Here is a 22,763-nt window from a genome sequence, read left to right as displayed (position 1 = left end):
GGAAATATGGATCCATATTCCCACATCCCTTTGTTCTGTTGTACACCTCAGTAACCGACTATTTACTGTGTAAGTCCTACCCTGGTTTGACCTGCCAAAGTGCAACACCGTACACTGCTCTGCATTAAATTCCATTTGCCATCTTCAGCCCAATTTTCCACCTGGCCCAGATCACACTGCAAGCTTTGATAGCTCTCCTTGCTGTCCACTACAGCCCCAGTTTTGCTGTCACCTGCAAATTTGCTGATTTAAGTTACCACAGGAACACAGGAGTTTAGGGATAACAAAAATATGGGAGAATGGAAAGCAGAACAGTAGGGTACAATGCAAATAGAGTTAAACGAAAACCATGACGGGAAGTGAGCTGAAGTAATAAGTCTGCAAAAATCCATGATAGATGAGGGTTGGGAATGAAGCAATTCATGACAAAACTCACTGCAGAATTGAAATAGGAAATTCAGCAGTCAGTCTAGGGGTAGCAGTCAGTATTGAGGGAGGGGCTAAAATGAAGTAGGATTAGGCTATTAAGAGAGATACAGTCAAGGGAAAGGGGAAGAAACCACCAAGTGGCTGGAAGAATAATGTATTGACTATGTTTGCAGGATAGGTGGAGCAGTTGCAATCCATACTTCTTGCGCTAATGAATGGGGCAGAACTGCAAGATTGCTAGCTGGGAACAGAAAGAAACTGGCTAACTTACCCATAGCATGTGCTTTTCATTGGTGTGGTTGGGGGATGGTAGAAATTATGTGATACATTTTGCAGGGATTTTATCTACAGTTAAATTTGATGCTTTGTACCATGTCTTAATGATCTAAAAAATATACATTTCAATTCAATGTCACTGAACAATTCACTACAGCATTAGTGCTGTCAACAGAGGCAGGTATCATACCTTTCAATAGTTTTCAATTCATTAGCTGCTGTACTACTGACACCCTTATGACTCCTTAAGAAAGAATGTTATTTTGATTCGATAGAAAAATCTGGACTTTAGCATTTGCTGTCAAATTTAATCAGGGTGGACCAATCTTTAGAAGCAGAACCTTTTTGACATTTCTATAAATAAGCTGACAATCTTGTGTTTTGGGAAAGATAACGCTGCTAAGAAATTTTAAGCAAAACTTTGTTTTCATGAAAAAGCTTGCAGAGAAGTTATTTGTTTGCCAAAAGCCAAAGTGCAATGAATAATTATAATTCTATTTCAATTCAGTCAACATGCTCAGTGGAAACTAAAACTTAGTAACCCACAGTCGCAATAAAAAATTCTATACAAAGTTTATGAAACTGACTAACGCAATTGGAGAAAGTAATTTTTTTCTAAATTATCCAAAATACACTGGCTTCAGTCAAGTTTATTCCCTTCTCTGATTAGCCAGGGAACGGGGATAAAGAAAGAAGTCTCACCTGTATTGATTACATTACCAAAAAGGGAATTCTTATTTATGAGCTGAGACAATGAGTAAAGCTAATCATGTCAATTGAAGAAATCAGAGGTGACATGTCTAATTTCCCCTGCTCCTACCCGCTTCATAAAAACCTTAAGCTTGGTGACAGTGATGCTCCTAGCACCTTCCTGAAAAACACCCCAAGATGGACTGGATTTCACATACAAAGTTAGGGATTCATAAGATCACAAGACATAAGAGCAGAAGTAAGTTATTCAATGCATGGTGTCTTGTCCGCCATTCCATCATGGCTGATTTATTATTCCTAAAAACCCCATTCTCCTGCCTTCTCCCCATAACCTTTGACTCCCTGATTAATCAAAAACCTATCAACTTCCTGCTTAAAAAAAATCCAATGACGTGGTCTGCACAGCCATCTGTGGCATTCATCACCCCCTGGCTAAAGAAAATTTTTCTCATCTCTTTTCTAAATGGACATCTCCTTATTGTGAGGCTGTGCATAGACTCTCCCACTATAGGAAACATCCTCTCCACATCCAGAACTTTGAATATTTGATAAGTTTCAATGATATCCACCCCTCATTCATCTAAATTCCAGTCAGAGTTATCAAATGCTCCTCTTATGTTAACCCTTTCATTCCTGGGATCATTCTCATGACCCTCCTCAGGACTTTCCCCGATGTTAATACTTCTTTTCTTAGGTAAGGTGCCCAAAACTGCTCACAATATTCTAAGAACAGTCTGAGCAATGCATTATACAGCCTCAATATTACATCCTTGCTCTGGTATACTAGTCCTCTTGAAATGGTTGCTGACAATGAATTTGCCTTCCTTACCACTGACTCAGTCTACAAGTTAACCTTTAGAGAATCTTGCACAAGGATTCCAAAGTCCCACTGCACCTCTTATCTTTGAATTTTCTCCCCATTTAGAAAATAGTCTACACCTTTATTCCTTCTGGCAAAGTGCAAGACCATACACTTTTCTACATTATTTTCCATCTGCTACTTGTTTCCCTATTCCTCCAATCTGTCCAAGTCCTTCTGCAGACACCCTGCTTCCTCAACATTATCTGCCCCTTCATCTATCTTAATATTGTCTGCAAATTTGACCATAAAGCCATCAATTCCTTCATCCAAATTACTGACATACAACATGAAAAGAAGCAATCCCAATACTAACACCAGTGGCATGCAAAAGTTTGGTCACCCCTGGTCAAAACTTCTGTTACTGTGAATAGCTGAGCGAGTAAAAGACGACCTGATTTCCAAAAGGCATCAAGTTAAAGATGACACATTTCTTTAATATTTTAAGATTACTTTTTTATTTCCATCTTTTACAGTTTCAAAATAACAAAAAAGGGCCCGAAGCAAAAGTTTGGGCACCCTGCATGGCCAGTACTTAGTAACAGCCCTTTGGCAAGTATAACAGCTTGTAAATGCTTTCTGTAGCCAGCTAAGAATCTTTCAGTTCTTGTTTGGGGGATTTTCGCCCATTCTTCCTTGCAAAAGGCTACTAGTTCTGTGAGATTCTTGGGCCATCTTGCATGCACTGCTCTTTTGAGGTCTATCCACAGATTTTCGATGTTTAGGTCAGGGGACTGTGAGGGCCATGGCAAAACCTTCAAACTTGCGCCTCTTGAGGTAGTCCATTGTGGATTTTGGGGTGTGTTTAGGATCATTATCCTGTTGTAGAAGCCATCCTCTTTTCATCTTCAGCTTTTTTTTTTTTTTTTTTTTTTACAGACGGTGTGATGTTTGCTTCCAGAATTTGCTGGTATTTAATTGAATTCATTCTTCCCTCTACCAGTGAAATGTTCCCTGTGTCACTGGCTGCAACACAAGCCCAAAGCATGATTGATCTACCCCCATGCTTAACAGTTGGAGAGGTGTTCTTTTCATGAAATTCTGCACCCTTTTTTCTCCAAACATACATTTGATCATTGCGGCCGAAGGGTTCTATTTTAACTTCATCAGTCCACAGGACTTGTTTTCAAAATGCATCAGGCTTGTTTAGATGTTCCTTTGCAAACTTCTGACACTGAATTTTGTGGTGAGGACACAGGAAAGGTTTTCTTCTGATGACTCTTCCATGAAGGTCATATTTGAGCAGATGTCGCTGCACAGTAGAACAGTGCACCACCACTCCAGAGTCTGCTAAATCTTCCTGAGGGTCTTTTGCAGTCAAACGGGGGTTTTGATTTGTCTTTCTAGCAATCCTATGAGCAGTTCTCTCGGGAAGTTTTCTTGGTCTTCCAGACCTCAATTTGACCTCCACCGTTCCTGTTAACTGCTGTTTCTTAATTACATTACGAACTGAGGAAACGGAAAACGCTTTGTTATCTTCTTATAGCCTTCTCCTGCTTTGTGGGCATCATTTATTTTAATTTTCAGAGTGCTAGGCAGCTGCTTAGAGGAGTTCATGGCTGCTGATTGTTGGGACAAGATTTGAGGAGTCAGGGTATTTATAAACCTTTGAAATTTGCATCACCTGGCCTTTCCTAACAATGACTCTGAACAAGCCTTAGCCCTAACAAACTAATTAAGGTCTGAGACCTTGGTAAAAGTTATCTGAGAGCTCAAATCTCTTAGGGTGTCCAAACTTTTGCATGGTGTTCTTTTCCTTTTTTTCACTCTAAAATTGTACAGAACAAAAATAATACACTAATCTTGCTTAAAATGTTGAAAAGAATGTTTCATCTTTAACTTCATGACTTTTGGAGATCAGTTCATCTTCTACTCACTTAACTATTCACAGTAACAGAAATTTTAACCGGGGTGCCCAAACTTCTGCATGCCACTGTATAGTTACTGGCAGCCAACCAGAAAAGGCCCATTTATTCCCACTCTGCTTCCTGCCAAACAGCCCATCTTCTATCCATGCTAGTACCTTTCCTGTAATACCATGGGCTCTTATCTTGTTAAACAGCATCATGTGTGGCACATTGTCAAAGGACTTCTGAAAATCCAAATAAACAACATCCACTAACTTTCCTTCATCTATCCTGCCTTCATTTCCTCAAAAAAAAAATTCCAGCAGATTTGTCAGGCAAGATTTCCCCTTTAGAAAACCATTTTGACTTGGCCTATTCTATCATATGCCTTTAAGTACCCTGAAACCTCATCCTTAATGATAGATTCCAACATCTTTCCAGCCACTGAAGTCAGGCTAACCGAGTTATAATTTCCTTTCTTCTGCCCCTCTCCCTTCTTAAAGAGTGAAGTGACATTTGCAACTTTCTAGTCCTCAGGAACCATTCAGAAATCCTGTCTGCCTACTACCCTGGACCCCCATCAATTTGCCTATTGCACCAACTGGTCTACAGAGGACGCCATCCCTACGGCACTTCATTCTGCCCTGACCTATCTGGACAGCCCCAACTCTTACGTCAGAATGCTGTTCATTGACTTTAGTTCGGCATAGTACTGTGATCCCCTCCAAGCTGATCGCCAAACCTCGCCAGCTTGGTATCAGCTCATCCCTCTGCAATTGGACCTTAGACTTTCTGGCTAACAGACCCCAATCTGTTAAGTTAGACAACCTTTTCTCCTCCATTCTCACCCTGAATACCGGCGTGCCTCAAGACTGTGTGCTGAGCCCTCTTCTGTACTCCCTTTTCACTTATGACTGCGTTCCTGTATGGTTCTAACTCCATAATCAAGTTCGCAGACGACACCATGGTGGTTGGCCCGATCAGAAGGGATGACAAGACGGCCTACAGGGATGAGGTCCAGCACCTGGCTGCGTGGTGTGCCGATAACAACCTGGCCCTTAACACCCAGAAGACCAAGGAGATTATTATGGATTTCAGGCATGCTAGGAGCCACACTCATGTCCCCATCTACAACAACGGAGCTGTAGTGGAGTGTTTATCAAGCTTCAAATTCCTTGGTGTCCACATTTCCAAGGATCTCATCTGGTCCCTGAACTCCTCCGTCCTTATCAAAAAGGCATAACAGTTCCTTTATTTCCTGCAGAGCATCAGGAAAGCTCACCTGTCTCAAGATACTGACAGACTTTTACCGCTGTACCATTGAGAGCATAATCACCAACTACATCTCAGTGTGGTAAGGCAATTGTCCCGTATCAGACCGCAAAGCACTCCAGCGGGTGGTGAAAACTGCCCAGCGGATTATCGGCACCCAATTGCCTACCATTGAGAACATCTACCATAAACGCTGCCTGGGCAGGGCGAAAAGCATTATCAAGGATGCATCTCACCCTAACCATGGAATTTTTACTCTCCTCCCATCTGGTAGGCGCTACAGAAGCCTCCGCTCCCGCATCAGCAGGCTCAGGAAGAGCTTCTTCCCTGAAGCTGTGACTCTGCTGAACCTCACATCATGGCGCTAAGCAGTATTGCACCCATATTGGACTGTCTCAGTACTTTTATATTTGTATGCTGTAGCACTTTTTATTCGCAGTTATCTTGTAAATAATACTATACTTTTGCACTTCTGGTCAGATGCTAATTGCATTTCATTGGCTTTGTACCTGTACTCAGCACAATGACAATAAAGTTGAATATAATCTAATCTAATTACAGAAAGTATTGATTCTTGAAAGATCATTACTAATGCCTTCACAATCTCTTCAGCCACCTCTTTCAGAACCCTGGAGTGCAGTCCATCTAGTCCAGGTGACTCATCTACCTCAGGCTTTTCAGCTTCCCAAGTACCTTTTGTATCCTCTTTTATATTACTGGCTAGCTTATCTTCATATTTCATCTTTTCTCCCTTCATGGATTTTGTAGTTGCCTTCTGTTGGTTTTTAAAAGCTTCCTAATTCTCTACCTTTCCAGTAAAGTTTGCTAGATTATATGCCCTCTCTTTTGCTTTCATGCTGTCTTTGACTTCCCTTGTCAGCTACCATTGCCTCATTCTCCCTTTAGCATACTTCTTCATCTTTGGGCTGCAACTTTCCTGTGCCTTCTGAATTTCCACCATAAACACCAGCTATTGTTCTGTCATCATCCCTGCTAGTGTCCCCTTCCAATTAACTTCCAGCATACTGGTAGTATCTTCCACAGTGAAGACAAATGTAAAATACTTATTCAGTTCATTCCCCATTTCCCTGTTTCGCATTACTACCTCTACAGGAGTCCAATATCTACTCTCACCTCTCTTTTACACTTTATATATCTGAAGAAACTTTTGGTATTCTCTTTAATATTATTGGCTAGATTTCCTTGATATTCCATCTTTTTCTTCTTTATGACTTTTTTTAAGTTGCCTTGTTTTTTTAAAAAAAAGCTTCCTAATCATCAAACTTCCCACTAGTTTTTGCTCTATTATAAGCTGTATCTGCAGCTGCAGTTGTGTCATCCTGACTTTAGAATATTATTTCTTTGGGATCTATTTATCCTGTGCTTTCCGAATTGCTTCCAGAAACTCCAGCCATTCCTGCTCTGCCGCCATCCCTGCTAATGTCCCTTTCCAATCAATTTTGGTCATCTCCTCTCACGTGACTCTATAATTCCCTTTACTCCACTATAATACCAATTTTATCTTCTCCTTCCTAAACTGCATGATGAATTCTATATTATGATTATTGTCTCTTAAGCTTCCTAAACAAATCTGGCTCATTATATAAAACCCAATCTCAATCCAGAATTGCCATTCCCCTAGTGGGCTCAGCCGCAAGCTGCCCTAAAATGCCATCTCGTAGACTTTCTACAAATTCCTTCTCTTGCGATCTAGCACCAACTGTATTTTCCCAATCTACCTGCACACTGAAATCCCCCAAAACTATTGTAATATTGCAACACACATATTGCTGGGGGGGGGGGGGGGCAGGAGAGGATGAAGTACAAGGTGGTAGGTGATAGGTGAAACTGGGAGATGGGGGAAGAGTGAAGTAAAGGGCTGGGAAACTGATAGGTGAAAGAGATAAAGGGCTAGAGAAGGGGGATCTGATAGGAGAGGGTAGAAGACCATAGAAGAATGGGAAAGGGAGGAGCACCAGAGGGAGCTGATGTGCAAGTAAGGAGATGAGGTGAGAGAGAGAAAATGGGAATGGGAATGGTGAGGTGTGGGGTTTTTACTGGAAGTTTCCAGTGTCTGTAGATTTTCTCACCTTTGTACTATTATTGTAACATTGCCCAATCTCCCATTGTAATTTGCAGTCTATATCCTGGCTACTGTTTGGAGGCTTGTATATAACTCCCATCTGGATCTTTTTACCTTTGCAGTTTTTTTAAAACTCTATCCACAAGGACTTTACATCTTCCAATCCTATGTGACCTTTTTCCAAAAGGAATTGGTTTCATTTTCTCTTAACCAATCGAGCCACCCTAACCCCTCTGCCTACCAGCCTGTCTTTCAGTATGTATATTCTTTGATAAGCTCCCAACTATGATCTTCTGTCAGCTACAACTCAGAGATGATGCCCAGAACATCATTCCTGCTAATCTTTAACTGTGTCACAAGATCATCTACTTTATTCTGTATACTGTATGCATTCAAATATAACACCTTCAGTCCTGCATTCATCACCCTTTTAGATTTTGGCCCTGTTACACTTTAACTCATTCCACTGACTGTAATTTTGCCCTATCATCTGCCTATCCTTTCTTACAGCCTCACTATACACTGCATCTAATTGTACATCAACTGCCCCATTCTCAGCCCTATCACTCCAGTTCTTATCACCCTGCCAAGTGAGTTCAAACCCTCCTCAACAGCTCTAGAAAATCTGCCCACAAGGTTTACTCCCCCTCAGGTTCTGGTGTAACCAGTCTTTTTTGCACAGGTCATACCTTCCCCAAAAGAGATCCTAATATCTGGAAACAACAGGAATTCTGCAGATGCTGGAAATTCAAGCAACACACATCAAAGTTGCTGGTGAACGCAGCAGGCCAGGCAGCATCTGTAGGAAGAGGTGCAGTCAACGTTTCAGGCCGAGACCCTTCATCAGGACTAACTGAAGGAAGAGTGAGTAAGGGATTCCCATTCTGACATGTCCATCCACAGCCTCCTCTACTGTAAAGATGAAGCCACACTCAGGTTGGAGGAACAACACCTTATATTCCGTCTGGGTAGCCTCCAACCTGATGGCATGAACATCGACTTCTCTAACTTTCGCTAGGCCCCACCTCCCCCTCGTATCCCATCTGTTACTCATTTTTATGCACACATTCTTTCTCTCACTCTCCTTTTTCTCCCTCTGTCCCTCTGAATATACCTCTTGCCCATCCTGTGGGTCCCCCCCGCCCCCGTCTTTCTTCCCGGACCTCCTGTCCCATGATCCTCTCATATCCCTTTTGCCTATCACCTGTCCAGCTCTTGGTTCCATCCCTCCCCCTCCTGTCTTCTCCTATCATTTTGGATCTCCCCCTCCCCCTCCAACTTTCAAATCCCTTACTCACTCTTCCTTCAGTTAGTCCTGACGAAGGGTCTCGGCCTGAAACGTCGACTGCACCTCTTCCTACAGATGCTGCTTGGCCTGCTGCGTTCACCAGCAACTTTGATGTGTGCTGCCTAATATCTGGAAATCCGAAACCCAGGCTCCTGCACCTGGGTTTTCATCTTCCAAATGATCCTATTCTCACCCTCACTGGCGCAAGACCCAGGCAAGAATCCAGAGGTTACTATCCTGGAGGTGCTGCTTTTCAGCTTTCTACCTAAATCCCTATATTCTCTCTGCAGGACCTCCTTCCTTTTCCTACCTATGTCATTGGTACCGATATGCACCACGACGTTTGGCTATTCACCCTCCTCCTTTAGAATGCTATGGACCTGAATCAAGGCATCCCTGACCCTGGCACCTGGCAGGCAACATACATCCAGACACCTCTTTCACGTACACAGAATCTGCTTTCTGCTCCTCTAATTATGGAATCCCGTATCAGCACTACACTCCTCTTCTCCCACCTTCCAAGGCCCAAAGCCATACTGAATGCCAGGGACCCGGTCACTGTGGCTTCACTTGGTAGGTCATTCCCACACCTCTCCCAACAGTATCAAAATAATACTTATTAAGGGGAAAGGCCACAGGGGTGCTCTGCACTGGCTGCCTATTCCCTTTCCTTCTCCTGACAGTCACCCAAGGTAGCTGCCTCCTGCAACTTAGGAATGACTACCTCACCGTAGCTCCTATCTATCACCGCTTCATTTTCCCATATAAACTGAACGTCATTCAGCTGCATCTCAAACAAGGAATGTACCACTACCACCAGATCTATTATGAGTGCACTAGCCATGTACTAACAGAAAAAAAAACTTACTGGAAACTTTCTTACTTACTTACATAGACCTAGTAATTCTGTTGCCCAAGTCTGTAATCCAGCCAATAATTTCATAATTTTCGTGTTGCATAAAGATCATGCTTAATATTACAAGGCTTTCAAATCACAAACATGGTGTTTTTGTTTTAAAAGAAAAAGATTATTTCAATCTTACACATAATGGATTAACAAAATATCCAACACATTCCCATCTCTGCTTTGGATATATTGGAAAGAGGCTGAAAAGGCAAGTTCATTACCTTCCTCAAAACAGATGGTCCTTGCTTTTCTACAGGTCGGGTAGATAGCGAAATTTTTGCTTGCAGTGCTGGCACCACTGGTGAAGGTAGTCGCTCTGTTGGCAACTCTTTTGAAGGCTGCTTTTTCTTAGGTCTTTGATCAGGGGCATTCTTTTCCAACAATTGCAGCAACTCCATCTGCCTTTTCATTTTTTTCTCTTCCCTCTCCACTTGCAAACCTTTGGGGTATCGTTGTGAAGCAGGGATATACTTTTTAGTTGTTTTGTTTGTATTCCATTCTGGGCGTTTTTCATTTTTTCCCTTCTTTGTTCCTGGAGACTGATTGTATAAATCAGAATGTAAACAATTCTCTTTTCCAGTTACAGTCATCTTTTCAATTGTTTTTGACTTCTTTCCGGTGTGCTTCTTGTTGAATTCATTATGTTCTGTGGCTGCATCTGACGTTGTGATTCCTTGACCTTGGTCTGCAATTCGTATGTTGTGTATATCACACTCAACTTTTCCACTCAACTCAAGCGCCTCTGAAAAACAAATTCTCTAGCTAGCATTTGAACAGAACTTCCTATACACATATATGAAATTATACTGTGAAAAATAGTACAAAGGACATTATTATGATTGATGCTAGGAAAGGCTTTGACCTGAAGGAATGATCAATACTATAATTTAATAGTTAACTAGGCCAGTCTTTTTATATAAGAAATGAAATATATACTTCCTAAATAACTGATGTGCTGGATGAATAATTTGGTGCATCAAGTGACCTGTTATTCTCAAGAAACAGTCATTTTTACAGTCTTGTTCTTTGGTCTGGCATGTGGACAAGCTTTGGCACAGTAATGTAGTTAGCTAGAGACCTGGGCTCCATCTTGACCTTGGGTGCTACCTGAGAGCCGTTTGCACATTTTTCCTTTGATTGCATGGATATCCTCAGTTGGTTCCAGTATCCCCCGCTTATCTTAATGGTGTGAAGATTTGCAGGTCAATTATCCACTGTGACTTGCTATGTATATAAATGGCAATTTTGAGGTTGTTATAGAGGTGGAAATTTGTGGTTTTTTGTGTTAGTGTGGCTGAAGGGTCTGTTTGTCTGTAAGTCTCCATGACTTTGCTACTTATGTAATAAGCACCTATCAAATGTTCTGGGTATTTCTCACAGAGAAATTTCAGAAACATTAGGTAAACAATGTTATTGCTTTGTTTTTTGCTAAACAAAAATACTGACCAGTCTGGATTCCCCTGTCCTTTCGAGAAGACCCCTCAGTTATCAAGGTTTGTCTCAGTTCCACACTAGCAGCTTCAGAAACAAGATTACTAGGTGCTGCACAGGAGCTCACATCACATACAGTGCCTATCAATTAAAAATAAGAATGTTAACCAAAAGGAAAATGAAATAATGGAAGCAATATTTAATAAGTTTTAGTAACAGCAGAGCCACCATAAATTGCAATCAATCAAATAGCTACTTGCCTTCCACATTCTTCTGCAAATTTGAAATGTCATGTCCTTTGCGCACTAAGTCTTTAATGCGCTGTTCCTGTTTCTGCCTTTTTGCTTCTTCTTGTGCCTTCTGCACACTTTCATACAGTAAATTGGTTTTAAGGTTGTGAAGCTCCTAAAATATTAAAGGCAATTTAGAGATCAGATAATAATTTTTTCTATTAACTAAAGCAAAGTACTACAGATATCAAAAATCTGAAATTAAAATTAGTGGAAGCATTCCAATTTCAGTAGATAAGGGTCGCAGAATAATGGAAGGCCATCAATTTGATATATTAACACAATTGTTTTTTGAAAATATCGCCTAACCTGTTGAGTATTTCTACCATTTCTTCAATTTTAAAGACAATGCAAATAATGAATTATGAAATATTTGCATTTTAATTAGAAACTTATAATTAACCAGGTGTTCAATAAGCAAAATGGGCAAAATTTCACTAAGCTGATATATTTACAAATGGTATCAATTTTACAATCAAATTAACAATGGATAGGACTTAGACTTGGATATAGAAAATATGAACTCAAGCATGGCTGATAATATGAAAAAAATCTCCAGCAATACATCCATGTGAATGCATGAACTGACATTTTAACCATGATGCATCACAAATACAGAATCGAGGAGCACCATAGACAATAAGGCTACTGTTGATCTTCATTTATGCATTTGTGCCTAGGTTAATTGTATTTTGAAAGGTCAACTCCTCAGACTCTTTCTTCAGTGCCAATCTGGAAAAGCTCAGGACAGAGTGAAATGCATGTTTTAAGCATCAAGTGGTTGGTCATCGCAATTGTTGAATTGTTTTTAAAGTTCAGTCATCTTTGTTTTATTTTAGAAAAATACTTCAGCCATCCTGGATATGAAAAATTACCCTAAGCCAATAATTCACTAATGCAATCTGTCAATATGCCTCAAGAGATGTTGACAGAATTAGATCTTTCTTTACACAGAAAACCCAAAATAAACCTTAGTTCTGCAACTCATTCAAAATTCAGCACAGCACCCTCTCTGAACATATTCCATTTAGATTACATACCCATGTTATGAAATGGGGTTAGAATACAAGACATCTGACATCAAAGCCAATATTTAAATTCTGTAAGAGCACTAAATTAAGTGATGAGACAACACGTGATATGATATAAAGCCATGATCACTAGAGGCAATTACCAATCATTTTATTTACAGAACACTAAAAAGGTTGTATGTATACAGGCCAGCTGAAATCAATTAAATAATTTTCCAAATGCAAATACCTCAGAAGTATTTAATAATGTGGTGAAAATACCTACTTCTTTTTCCTTTTGTGTTCGAGTTTCTTCTTCATATTGTTGTCTCAACCTCTCTCTCTCCTTTGCCAGACGAAGTTCTTCTTCTTGTTCTTCTTTTCTTTTGTTATCCTCTTCTAGTTGTCTCTGTCTACGCCGCTCCTCCACCTGAATGGCTATGGCTTTCTAGGGTATACAATTTAAGAAACATCGGCTATTGTGTGAACAACCGCGGTCATTCAAACACTCAAAAATGTTTCCCCTTAATATCACTATAAATATACATTTTAAAAATTGTAGGAAACAGTTCACAGAAGACATTTCACTACTTAAGTGTCCAATTCCATGGCATATTATTCCTTTATATAATACTGCACAAGAGTAAATAGAAATATTTATACTCAGTATTTTGACAATATAAATTAAATGTGCTGATAAACAATAGTTCTGAACATTTTTTCAGTATTAATCCTGATTGATTGATTGATTGATAAATAAATATTGTTTATAGAACAAAAAGGTTACTTGATGTTCTAGTTGTTTTTTTCGCCGTATATCTCTTTCCTCAATCTCAGCTGGGTCCAACAAGGCAGTCATGGTTCGCAAAAAGCTGAAATGCAATAACGATACTCACTTTGTAATATTCTCTGTAGAGCAATAATCTTAAGATGTGAAAAGTAACACAGTTCTATACTGAATAAAATGCATTATTTGATTATTAATTAACCATGTGACTTACCATATTATTGACTAGCTTTATTAAATAGTACAACTCCATAATCTACTATCCTACTGCAAGGAAAACCTGATGGTTCAGTTTTGTTTTCCACGCTCCCTTAAACTCACTGTGGCTGTGTTTCCAGCACATACTCTAAATTCATCATAGTCTTGTTCCCAACCCTCCCTTTATACTTACTGGGTTTGTTGGGAAGTTTGTAATACTATTAAATGAATTAAAAGTGCTTAAGTATTAATAGGCTCAACATCCAATAGTCTAAAAAATCTATCTGGAACCAAAATCCCAAGGGCACCAGATTATCAGTTCTACTGTAATATAAGCATCATTCGGGACTGATAACCAGCTGGCATGATATCCAAACTACCAAAAAAAAACTGTAATAGCAAGAGACAGTAGCAGCCAGACCAACAGCACTGTGGTTGGCTCTGAACCTCAGAAAGGTAGGGGGAGGCATCAGGTGCGGCAATAGTCATAGTTAGTGGGACAGACAGGAGATTCTGTGGCAGCAAAAGAGACGCCAGGGTAGTGTGTTGCCTCCTGGGTCCAGGATGTCTCTGAGCAGTTGCAGAACATTCTTGAAGGGGAAGGTGAGCAGCCAGAGGTTGTGGTACATATTGGTACATGTCCTACGCAGTACATTAGGGAGTTAGGAAGGAGGGTGAAGAGCGGAACCTCCAAGGCTCCAGGTTACTCCCGGTGCAATGAGCTAGCGAAGGTCAGAACAGGAAAATACTGCAGAGGAATGAGTGGCTGAGGAGATAGTGCAGGGAGCAGGGTTTCAAGTTCTTGGATCATTGGAATCTTTTCTGGGGAAGGGGTGACCTATACAAGTGGAACGGGTTGCACCTGAACTGGAAGGGAACCAATATCCTGGGAGGGAGTTTGCTAATGCTTTTGGGAAGGGGTTACACTAGATTTGCAGGGGATTGGGAATCAAAGTGAAGAGGCAGAGGATGTGGCAGTTGCCGCACAAGTAGAGACAGATTAAGCTCCGGAACCTGGGCCTTAGCACTCAGATCTGCAGCTGGATCTTCAATTTCCTCACAGACCGGACCCAGGCTGTAAAAATAGGGGACAAGCTCTCCTCTACAGTCACTCTGAGCACTGGTGCCCCACAAGGCTGTGTACTCAGCCCCCTGCTGTACTCACTGTACACCCATGATTGTGTAGCCAAGTTTCCATAGAACTCAATATATAAGTTTGCCGATGACACAACAATTGTAGGCCGTATCTCGGGTAATGATGAATTTGAGTACAGGGAGGAAATTAAGAACCTGGTGGCATGGTGCGAAGACAATAACCTATCCCTCAACGTCAGCAAGATGAAGGAATTGGTTGTTGACTTCAGAAGGAATAGCGGACCGCACGACCCAACTTACATCGGTGGTGTGCAAGTGGAACAGGTCAAAAGCTTTAAGTTCCTCAGGGTCAAAATCACAAATGACCTGACTTGGTCCAAACAAGCAGAGTCTTCTGCCAAGAAGGACCACCAGCGCCTTTACTTCCTGAGAAAACTAAAGAAATTTGGCCTGTCCCCTAAAACCCTCACTAATTTTTATAGATGCACTGTAGAAAGCATTCTTCTAGGGTGCATCACAACCTGGTATGGAAGTTGTGCTGTCCAAGACAGGAAGAAGCTGCAGAAGATCGTGAACATGGCACAGCACATCACACAAACCAATCTTCCGTCCTTGGACTCACTTTACACCGCACGCTGTCGAAGCAGTGCTGCCAGGATAATCAAGGACACGACCCACCCAGCCAACACAATTTTCATCCCTCTTCTCTCTGGGAGAAGGCTCAGGAGCTTGAAGACTCGTACAACCAAATTTGGGAACAGCTTCTTTCCAACTGTGATAAGACTGCTGAATGGATCCTGACCCGGATCTGGGCCGTACCCTCCAAACATTCGGACCTGCATCTTGTTTTTTTTGCACTACCTTACTTTCCGTTTTTCTATTTTTCTATTTATGATTTATAAATTAAATTTTTAATATTTACGATTGATTTGTAATCCAGGGAGCGGGAAGTGCAGAATCAAATATCGCTATGATGATTGTATGTTCTAGTATCAATTGTTTGTGGACAATAAAGTATAAAGATTGTAGGGAGCTTGTGAGAAAGGATAAGCAGATGACAGAACAAAGATGCAGTCAGCCAGGTGGTTTGAGATGTGTCTATTCTAATGCAAGGAAGATAAACTTACAGCATGGATAAATAGGTGGAACTATAATGTTGTGGCCATTTCAGAGACTTGGATGTCTCAGGGGTAGGTATGACTGCTGAGTTTGCTGGGCTTTAGATGTTTCAAAAAGGACAGGGAGGGAGGCAAGGAGGTGGGGCATGGCATTGCTAATCAGGGATAGTAGCACGGCATTTTGGAGGTAGTGATCACAACTCTATCTCCTTTACCATAGTACTGGAGAAGGGTGGGAACAGACAATTTGGGAAAACATTTAATCGGGGTAGGGGGAAATATGATGCTATTAGGCAGAAACTTCAGCATTAATCGGGAGCAGATATACTCAGGGAAATGCACGGCAGAAATGTGGCAAATATCCAGGCATTCTACATAGGTATGTTCCATTGAAGCAGGGAAAGGATGGTAGGGTACAAGAATCATGCTGTACAAGGATGAGAAAATCTAGTTAAGAAGAAAAGCTTGCGAAAGGTTCAAGAAACCAGATACTGTTTGAGCTCTAGAAAATTACAAGGTTGCCAGGAAGGAGATTAAAAATGAAATTAGGAGAGCTAGAAGATAGGACCAATCAGGTGTGATAGTGAAAACGTGTGCATGGAGTTGGAGAGGTAGTGGAGCTACTTATTTGCTTCAGTATTCACCAAGTAGGACCATGGCAATTGTGGGGATGACTTACAGCAGACTGAAATGCTTGAGCATATAGACATTAAGGGAGAGGATGTGCTGGAGCTTTTGAAAAGTATTCAGTTAGATAAGTCGGCAGGTCCAGACGAGGTATATCCCAGGCTACTGTGGAAAGCGAGTGAGGAAATTGCTGAGCCTCTGGTGATGATCTTTGCATCATCAATAGGGACGGGAGAAGTACCCAAGGATTGGAGAGTTGTAAACGTTGTTTCCTTATTCAAGAAAGGGAGGAGAGATATCCCAGGAAATTATAGATCAGTGAGTCTTACTTCAGTTGTGGGCAAGTTGCTGGAGATGATCCTGAGAAGCAGGAATTACGAACATTTGGACATACATAATCTGATAGTCAGCATGGCTTTGTCAAGGGCAGGTCACGCTCTAGAGCTCGATTGAATTCTTTAAGGATTTAACAAAACACATTGATGAAGATAGAGTAGTGGATGTAGTGTATATGGATTTCAGTAAGGCATTTGATAAGATTCACCATGCAAGGCTTATTCAGAAAGTAAGAAGGCATGGGATCCAAGGAGATCTTGATTTGTGAATTCAGAATTGGCTTGCCTACAGAAGACAAAGGGTGGTGTAGATGGTTCATATTCTGCATGGTGTCGGTGCAGGGATCTGTTCTGGGACCCCTCCTCTTTCTGATTTTTTAAATAAATGACCTGGATGAGGAAATAGAAGGATGGATTAGTAAGTCTGCTGATGACACAAAAGTTGGGGGGCTTTGTGGATGGTCTGGAGGGTTGTCAGAGGCTACAGCGGGATATCAATAGGATGCAGAACTGGGCTGAGAAGTGGTAGATGGAGTTCAACCCAGATAAGTGTGAAGTGCTTCATTTTGGTAGGTCAAATTTGAAGACAGAATATAATATTAATGGTAAGACTCTTGGCAGTGTGGAGGATCTGAAAGATCTTGGGGTCCATGTCCATAGGACACTCAAAGCTGTTGTGCAGGTTGACAGCATTGTTAAAAAGGTGTATGGTGTGTTGACCATCACCAACTGTGGGATTGAGTTCAAGAGCTGTGAGGTAATGTTACAATTATATAAGACCTTAGTTAGACCTCACTTGGATTACTGTGTTAATTTCTGGTCACCTCATGACAGGAAGGATGTGGACACTATAGAGAGAGTGCAGAGGAGATATACAAGGATGTTGACTGGACTTGTAAGTGTGCCTTACGAGAATAGGTTGACTATACTTGGCCTTTTCTCCTTGAAGCGACAGAGGATGAGAAGTGACCTGATAGAGGTGTATAAGATAATGATAGGCATTGATCGTGTAGATAGTCACAGAGGCTCTTTCCCAACCAGAAATGGCTAACACGAGGGAGCATAATTTTAAGGTGCTTAGAAGCAGGTACAAGGGCGATGACAGAAGTAAGCTTTTCCACACAGAGAGTGGTGGGTGTGTGGAATGCACTACCAGTGAAGGTGGTAGAGGCAAATACAATAGGGTCTTTTAAGAGACTCTTAGATAGGTACATGGAGCTTTGAAAAATAGAGGGCTATGAGGTAGGGAAATTCTAGGTAGTTTCTAGAATAGGTTACATGTTTGAGACAACATTGTGGGCTGAAGGGCCTGTAATTTGCTGTAGATTTCTATGTTCTATGACAGTTGCAGTAAGCTAAAAGTGTTAAATTTTTAAGCTTTAAATTTTAGTATTGGGTTGGACAAGTTTGAAAAGAGTTGAAATCATAATCAAATATATATACACAATATTTCAGTTAAAAGATTAATGTCAAAGGTAGCTTCTGAAATGAAAAGGAAATATTTGTCTGGGCAAATGATCAAAATTAGCTAAATTTAAATTAGTTCTATTTTGTATTTAACAACAAACAATGAACAATAAGTATTCTCCAAAAGGCTTACAAGAGAACAGAGTGTGCTTTGGCAAACCTCCAAATTAAAGCATTGCATCATTAACAATAATAAATTTAATCTCACAATTGAATTGACTGGAGCAGAAAGAACATTAGACCCACATGAATCAAGGATAACAGTGGACAGCAATTTTTTTTGGAAGTGTTGTTTCATCAGAATTTTTTTGTGATTATGATAGACCACTTGAAGCTGAACACAAATATAATTTCATTCTACTTGTATCATGTAGGAATTTGGAGAAACAGTTAAGTAACTTGTATTGACTATAATGCATTTGATTGCATAATGGTGCCGACGCTTCGCATTAGTTCAGCTAAGCTAAAATTGTTTTGTTGATGATTTTTGTTTGTACGCAGTGTCTGAGGTTTCTTGCTTAAGTGCCCAACAATAATCAGCTAGCACTGATGGATTCCAGTTACCCTGATACCGTTTCTCCATGACCACAATGTCCTAGTGAAACTTTTCACCACGCTCGTCACTGACAGCGCCAAGATTCACAGGGAAGTCAGCCAAATGCGAATGCAGAAAATGAATCTTCAGTGACACGTTGCACTTCATGGCTTTGTATGCTTGAAGCATGTTGTCAACTAGCTGCACGTAGTTTGGTCCTCTGTAGTTGCCAAGAACTTCCTTGAATGCCTTCAATACAATTTTCTCCAGTCCCACTAGAAGTTCTTCAAATTATCTGTCATTGATGACCTCTTTGATTTGTGGACCAACATAAAATGCCTTCCTTAACCTCGGCATCTTTTATTCTGGGAAACATCTGTCTCAAATATCGAAATCCTTCAGCTTCCTTGTTCATCGCATTCACAAAATTTTTCATAAGTACAAGTAGCTTCTGTGCAACATTTTTTATGCTTCGGAATCAACTGCTTATGGAGTGGCCTATCCTTTTTAATGTAATGAGATTCGTTAGCACAGCTATCCCATTCGCAAATGAAACAACTGAACTCAGTATATCTGAGCTGCATTCCTAGTAGCAGCGTTACTTCTTTCAGATCACCACAGATATTTCAGTTGTAGTTGCTGTACTGTATGTATATCAACAAGACTTCTAAATTTCAGTGGTTTTCTTTCAAGCGTACTGCAAAGCTAATGGTATAGTTGCTAAGATATAGGAGGAGAATTAGACCATTTGGCCCATCGAGTCTGTTCTATTTCACCATGGTTTGTCCAATTTTCCTCTCACCCCCAGTCTCCTGCCTTCTCCCCATATCCCTTCATGCCCTGATCAATCAAGAATCCATCCACCCCTGCCTTAAATATACATTGAAACTTGGTTTCCACAGCCACTTGTGGCAAAGATTTCCACAGATTCACCACTCTCTGGCTAAAGAAATTCATCCTCATCTCCATTCTAAAAGGATGCCCCTCTAGGGCTGAGTCCTCTGGTCTTAAACTCTCCCACCATACGAAACACCCTCTCCACATCCACTTGATCAATGCCTTTCACAATTCGATAGGTTTCAATTAGGTCATCCCTCATTCTTCTGAAATTCTAATACAGGCCCAAAGTCACCAAATGTTCTTCATATGACAAGCCATTCAATCCTGGAATCATTTTTGTGAACCTCGTTTGAACCCTCTGATGTTTCAGTACATCCTTTTTAAGGGGCCCAGAATGGCTCACAATACTCCAAGTGATGCCTCACCAGTGCTTAATAAAGTCTCAACATTACATCCTTGCTTTTATATTCTAGTCCCCTTGAAATGAATGCTAACATCACATTTGTCTTCTTCACCACAGAATCAACCTGCAAATTAACCTTCAGGGAATCCTGCACAAGGACTCCCAAGTCCCTCTGCACTCAATTTTTCATATTTTCTCACCATTTAGAAAAGAGTGAACCCTTTCATTTCTTCTACTGAAGTACATGACCATACACTTCCCAACATTGTGTTCCATCTGCCACTTCTTTGCCCATTCCCCTAACCTAAATTCATCTACCTTACTCTATATACTGCGCACATTCAAATATAACACTTCCAGTCCTGTATTCACTCTTTTCAATTTTGTCTACCTTTTATGTTGCAACTCGTCCTGTTGACTGCAATTTTGCCCTATCAACAGTCTTTCCTCACTACACATTGCCTCTGTTTGTAAATCAACTACCTCATTTTCAGCACTATCACTCTAGTTCCAACCCTCTGCCAAATAAGTTTAAACCCTCTTGAACAACTCTAGCTAACCTGTCAACAAGGATATTGGACTCCCTCTAGTTCGGATGTGACCTGTCCCTTTTGCAGAGGTCATACCTTCCCCAGAAGTGATCCCAATGATCCACAAATTTGAACTCCTGCTCTCTGCACCAGTTCCTCAGCCATGCATTCACCTGCCAAATCATCCTATTCTTACCCTCACTGGCACATGGCGTAGGCAGCACTCCAGAGATTACTACCCTGGAGGTTCTGTTTCCCAGCTTTCTGCCTAGCTCCCTAAAATCTCTCAGACTTCCTCACTTCATTGGTGTGAATATGTACTAAGATCTCTGGCTGCTTACACTTGCCTTTGAGAATGCCTTGGACACAATTCGAGACAACCCTGATCCTGGCACCAGGGAGGTAAAATACCATCCATGTGTCTCTATTGTGCCTATAGAAGCTTGTCTGTATTCCTCTGACTGTGGAATCTCCTAACAACATGCAGCTCTCTTCACCTCTGCTGTTCTGAGCCACTGCACCACTCAGTGCCTGACGGTCACTGTGACCCCCCCCCCCCCCCGGTAAATTGTCCCCCTCAATAGTATCTAAAGTTGTAGAATTATTATTGAGGGGAATGGCCACAAGTGTTCTCTGCACTAGCTGTGGATTTTCTCTCCTTCTCTTGAGTCACCCAGTTACTTGTCCCCTGCAATCTAGGGGTGACTACCTCTCTGTAGTTCGTATCTATCACCTCCTCATTCTCCTGTATGAGTTGAAGGTCATCGAGCTGCAGCTTGGTGCACCTGTGCAGATGTGTTTATCTAGGAAACTGGAGGTCTTCTAGACCTCCCACACAAAGTACAAAACACTGCCCCTGGAGCCATTCTCACTAAACTACGATGGCCTACAGATCAGGATAAATAAATAACAACAGAAAGAGAAAAGCTTACAAGATACTTTACCTCACCCAAGCCTGATGAGCCAAAGCCACTTTAAACACTGGCACACTGAAAAGAATGGCTGCTCCGCTTTCACCTGTGATATTTTTATTGGCCCTTTCTAATGAGTCCCTCTTGCTCCTCAACTCTGAGAAATTGCCATGAAGCCCTGCCTTTAAAATCTCGATTACCGTCCTCATTGAAAGCTAGCTCTTTTTATGCACCTCTGACATTGATTGTTGAACTACCATGGCTGACATGTGAAGTCAGAGCCAAAATTACTTTAGTCAAGTGGTAAATCTATGGAATTTGTTGTCATGAGTAGCTGTGGAGGCCAAGTCATTGGGTGCTTTTAAGGCAGAGATAGATAGGTTCTTGATTAGCCAGGGCATCAAAAGGTATAGGGAGAAGGCAGGGGAGTGGGGATGACTGGAAGAATTGGATCAACCCATGATTGGATGGCCAAATGGCCTACTTCTGCTCCTATATCTCATGGTCTTAGTCTTAACTCAGAGAAAACTGCCACGAAGCTCAGCTTTTTAAATCTTGAACATGGACCTGACTGAAAGGTACTTCTTACACATAGCCTCTTGCAGATTGGTCGGTTCTCAACTTAGAGAAACTGATGTGAAATTCTGCCTTTAAAATCTCAATTGCTATCCTGATTGAAAGCATGAAGCCTAACCCTAGCTGAAGGGTACTGAAGGGTGGACATTACCATTGTGTAGCAGCACAGCTTTCAGGCTTAACACTGAAGGATCAATAAAAAGATGCCATTGTTGTAGGTGTTGCTGGCAACCCAAAGCATGCCCAGGCATGCATGGACAAGATAGAAAACTTTTCAGCTTACATTATGGGCAACATTTTATTTGACTTGAATTATGAATTGGAACTACAAGTAAAGGCGATTGCAATAAAATGGTATGAGCTAGGGAGATTTCCTGGTGATTTTCATGATCAGTAGCCCAAAGTTCATAAGATATACCCAAAAGTATTCAGGAAGCAAAATCTTTATTGTCCAGTATAATCAATCCTGGCTGGGGTTAGACTTCATGCTTCCAAAATGCAAATGTATATATAATCTACCAGCAACAAGAAGATCATAGTCTTGTGTTAATTAGTATCAGCAGTAATTTTTTTTGGTGACAAAATGTTTTGCAGCAGCTATTGAAAGTGAATTATGTAGGGTTGAAGGAACAAAAATTCCAAAGAGCAAAAATTCTTAACGCAGATGTACTGTAGATGCTGTAAGTAGCAATCAGGAGGCCAAGGTGTTAACGCAAACATGAGGAAATCTGCAGATGCTGGAAATTCAAGCAACACACATAAAAAAATGCTGGTGAATGCAGCAGGCCAGGCAGCATCTATAGGAAGAGGTGCAGTCGACGTTTTGGGCCGAGACCCTTCGTCCAGCATTTTTTATGTGTTGGCAAATGTGGTAATTCTATTCTTCACAAAAGAAGAGATCCAGTTCTGAACATGAAGAAAGAATATGATACATTTAC

General features: G+C 41.0%; 1 protein-coding gene across 1 annotated transcript in view; it reads right to left on the bottom strand.

Annotated features, from left to right (window-relative positions):
• The window catches only part of ccdc66 (coiled-coil domain containing 66), a 70,253-nt gene that overhangs the window by 10,604 nt on the left and 36,886 nt on the right, over positions 1-22,763 (bottom strand). Inside the window, exons 11-15 of the mRNA XM_072280413.1 lie at positions 13,191-13,275; positions 12,690-12,851; positions 11,364-11,508; positions 11,119-11,244; positions 9,894-10,414 (exon numbers count right to left, since the gene is read on the bottom strand). Coding sequence (XP_072136514.1) covers positions 9,894-10,414; positions 11,119-11,244; positions 11,364-11,508; positions 12,690-12,851; positions 13,191-13,275 — 1,039 coding nt within the window. The remainder of the gene's footprint in view (positions 1-9,893; positions 10,415-11,118; positions 11,245-11,363; positions 11,509-12,689; positions 12,852-13,190; positions 13,276-22,763) is intronic.

Source organism: Mobula birostris, chromosome 16 (assembly GCF_030028105.1).
Source record: "Mobula birostris isolate sMobBir1 chromosome 16, sMobBir1.hap1, whole genome shotgun sequence".
Taxonomy (NCBI): domain Eukaryota; kingdom Metazoa; phylum Chordata; class Chondrichthyes; order Myliobatiformes; family Myliobatidae; genus Mobula; species Mobula birostris.
This window is presented reverse-complemented; position numbering and strand designations above follow the sequence as displayed.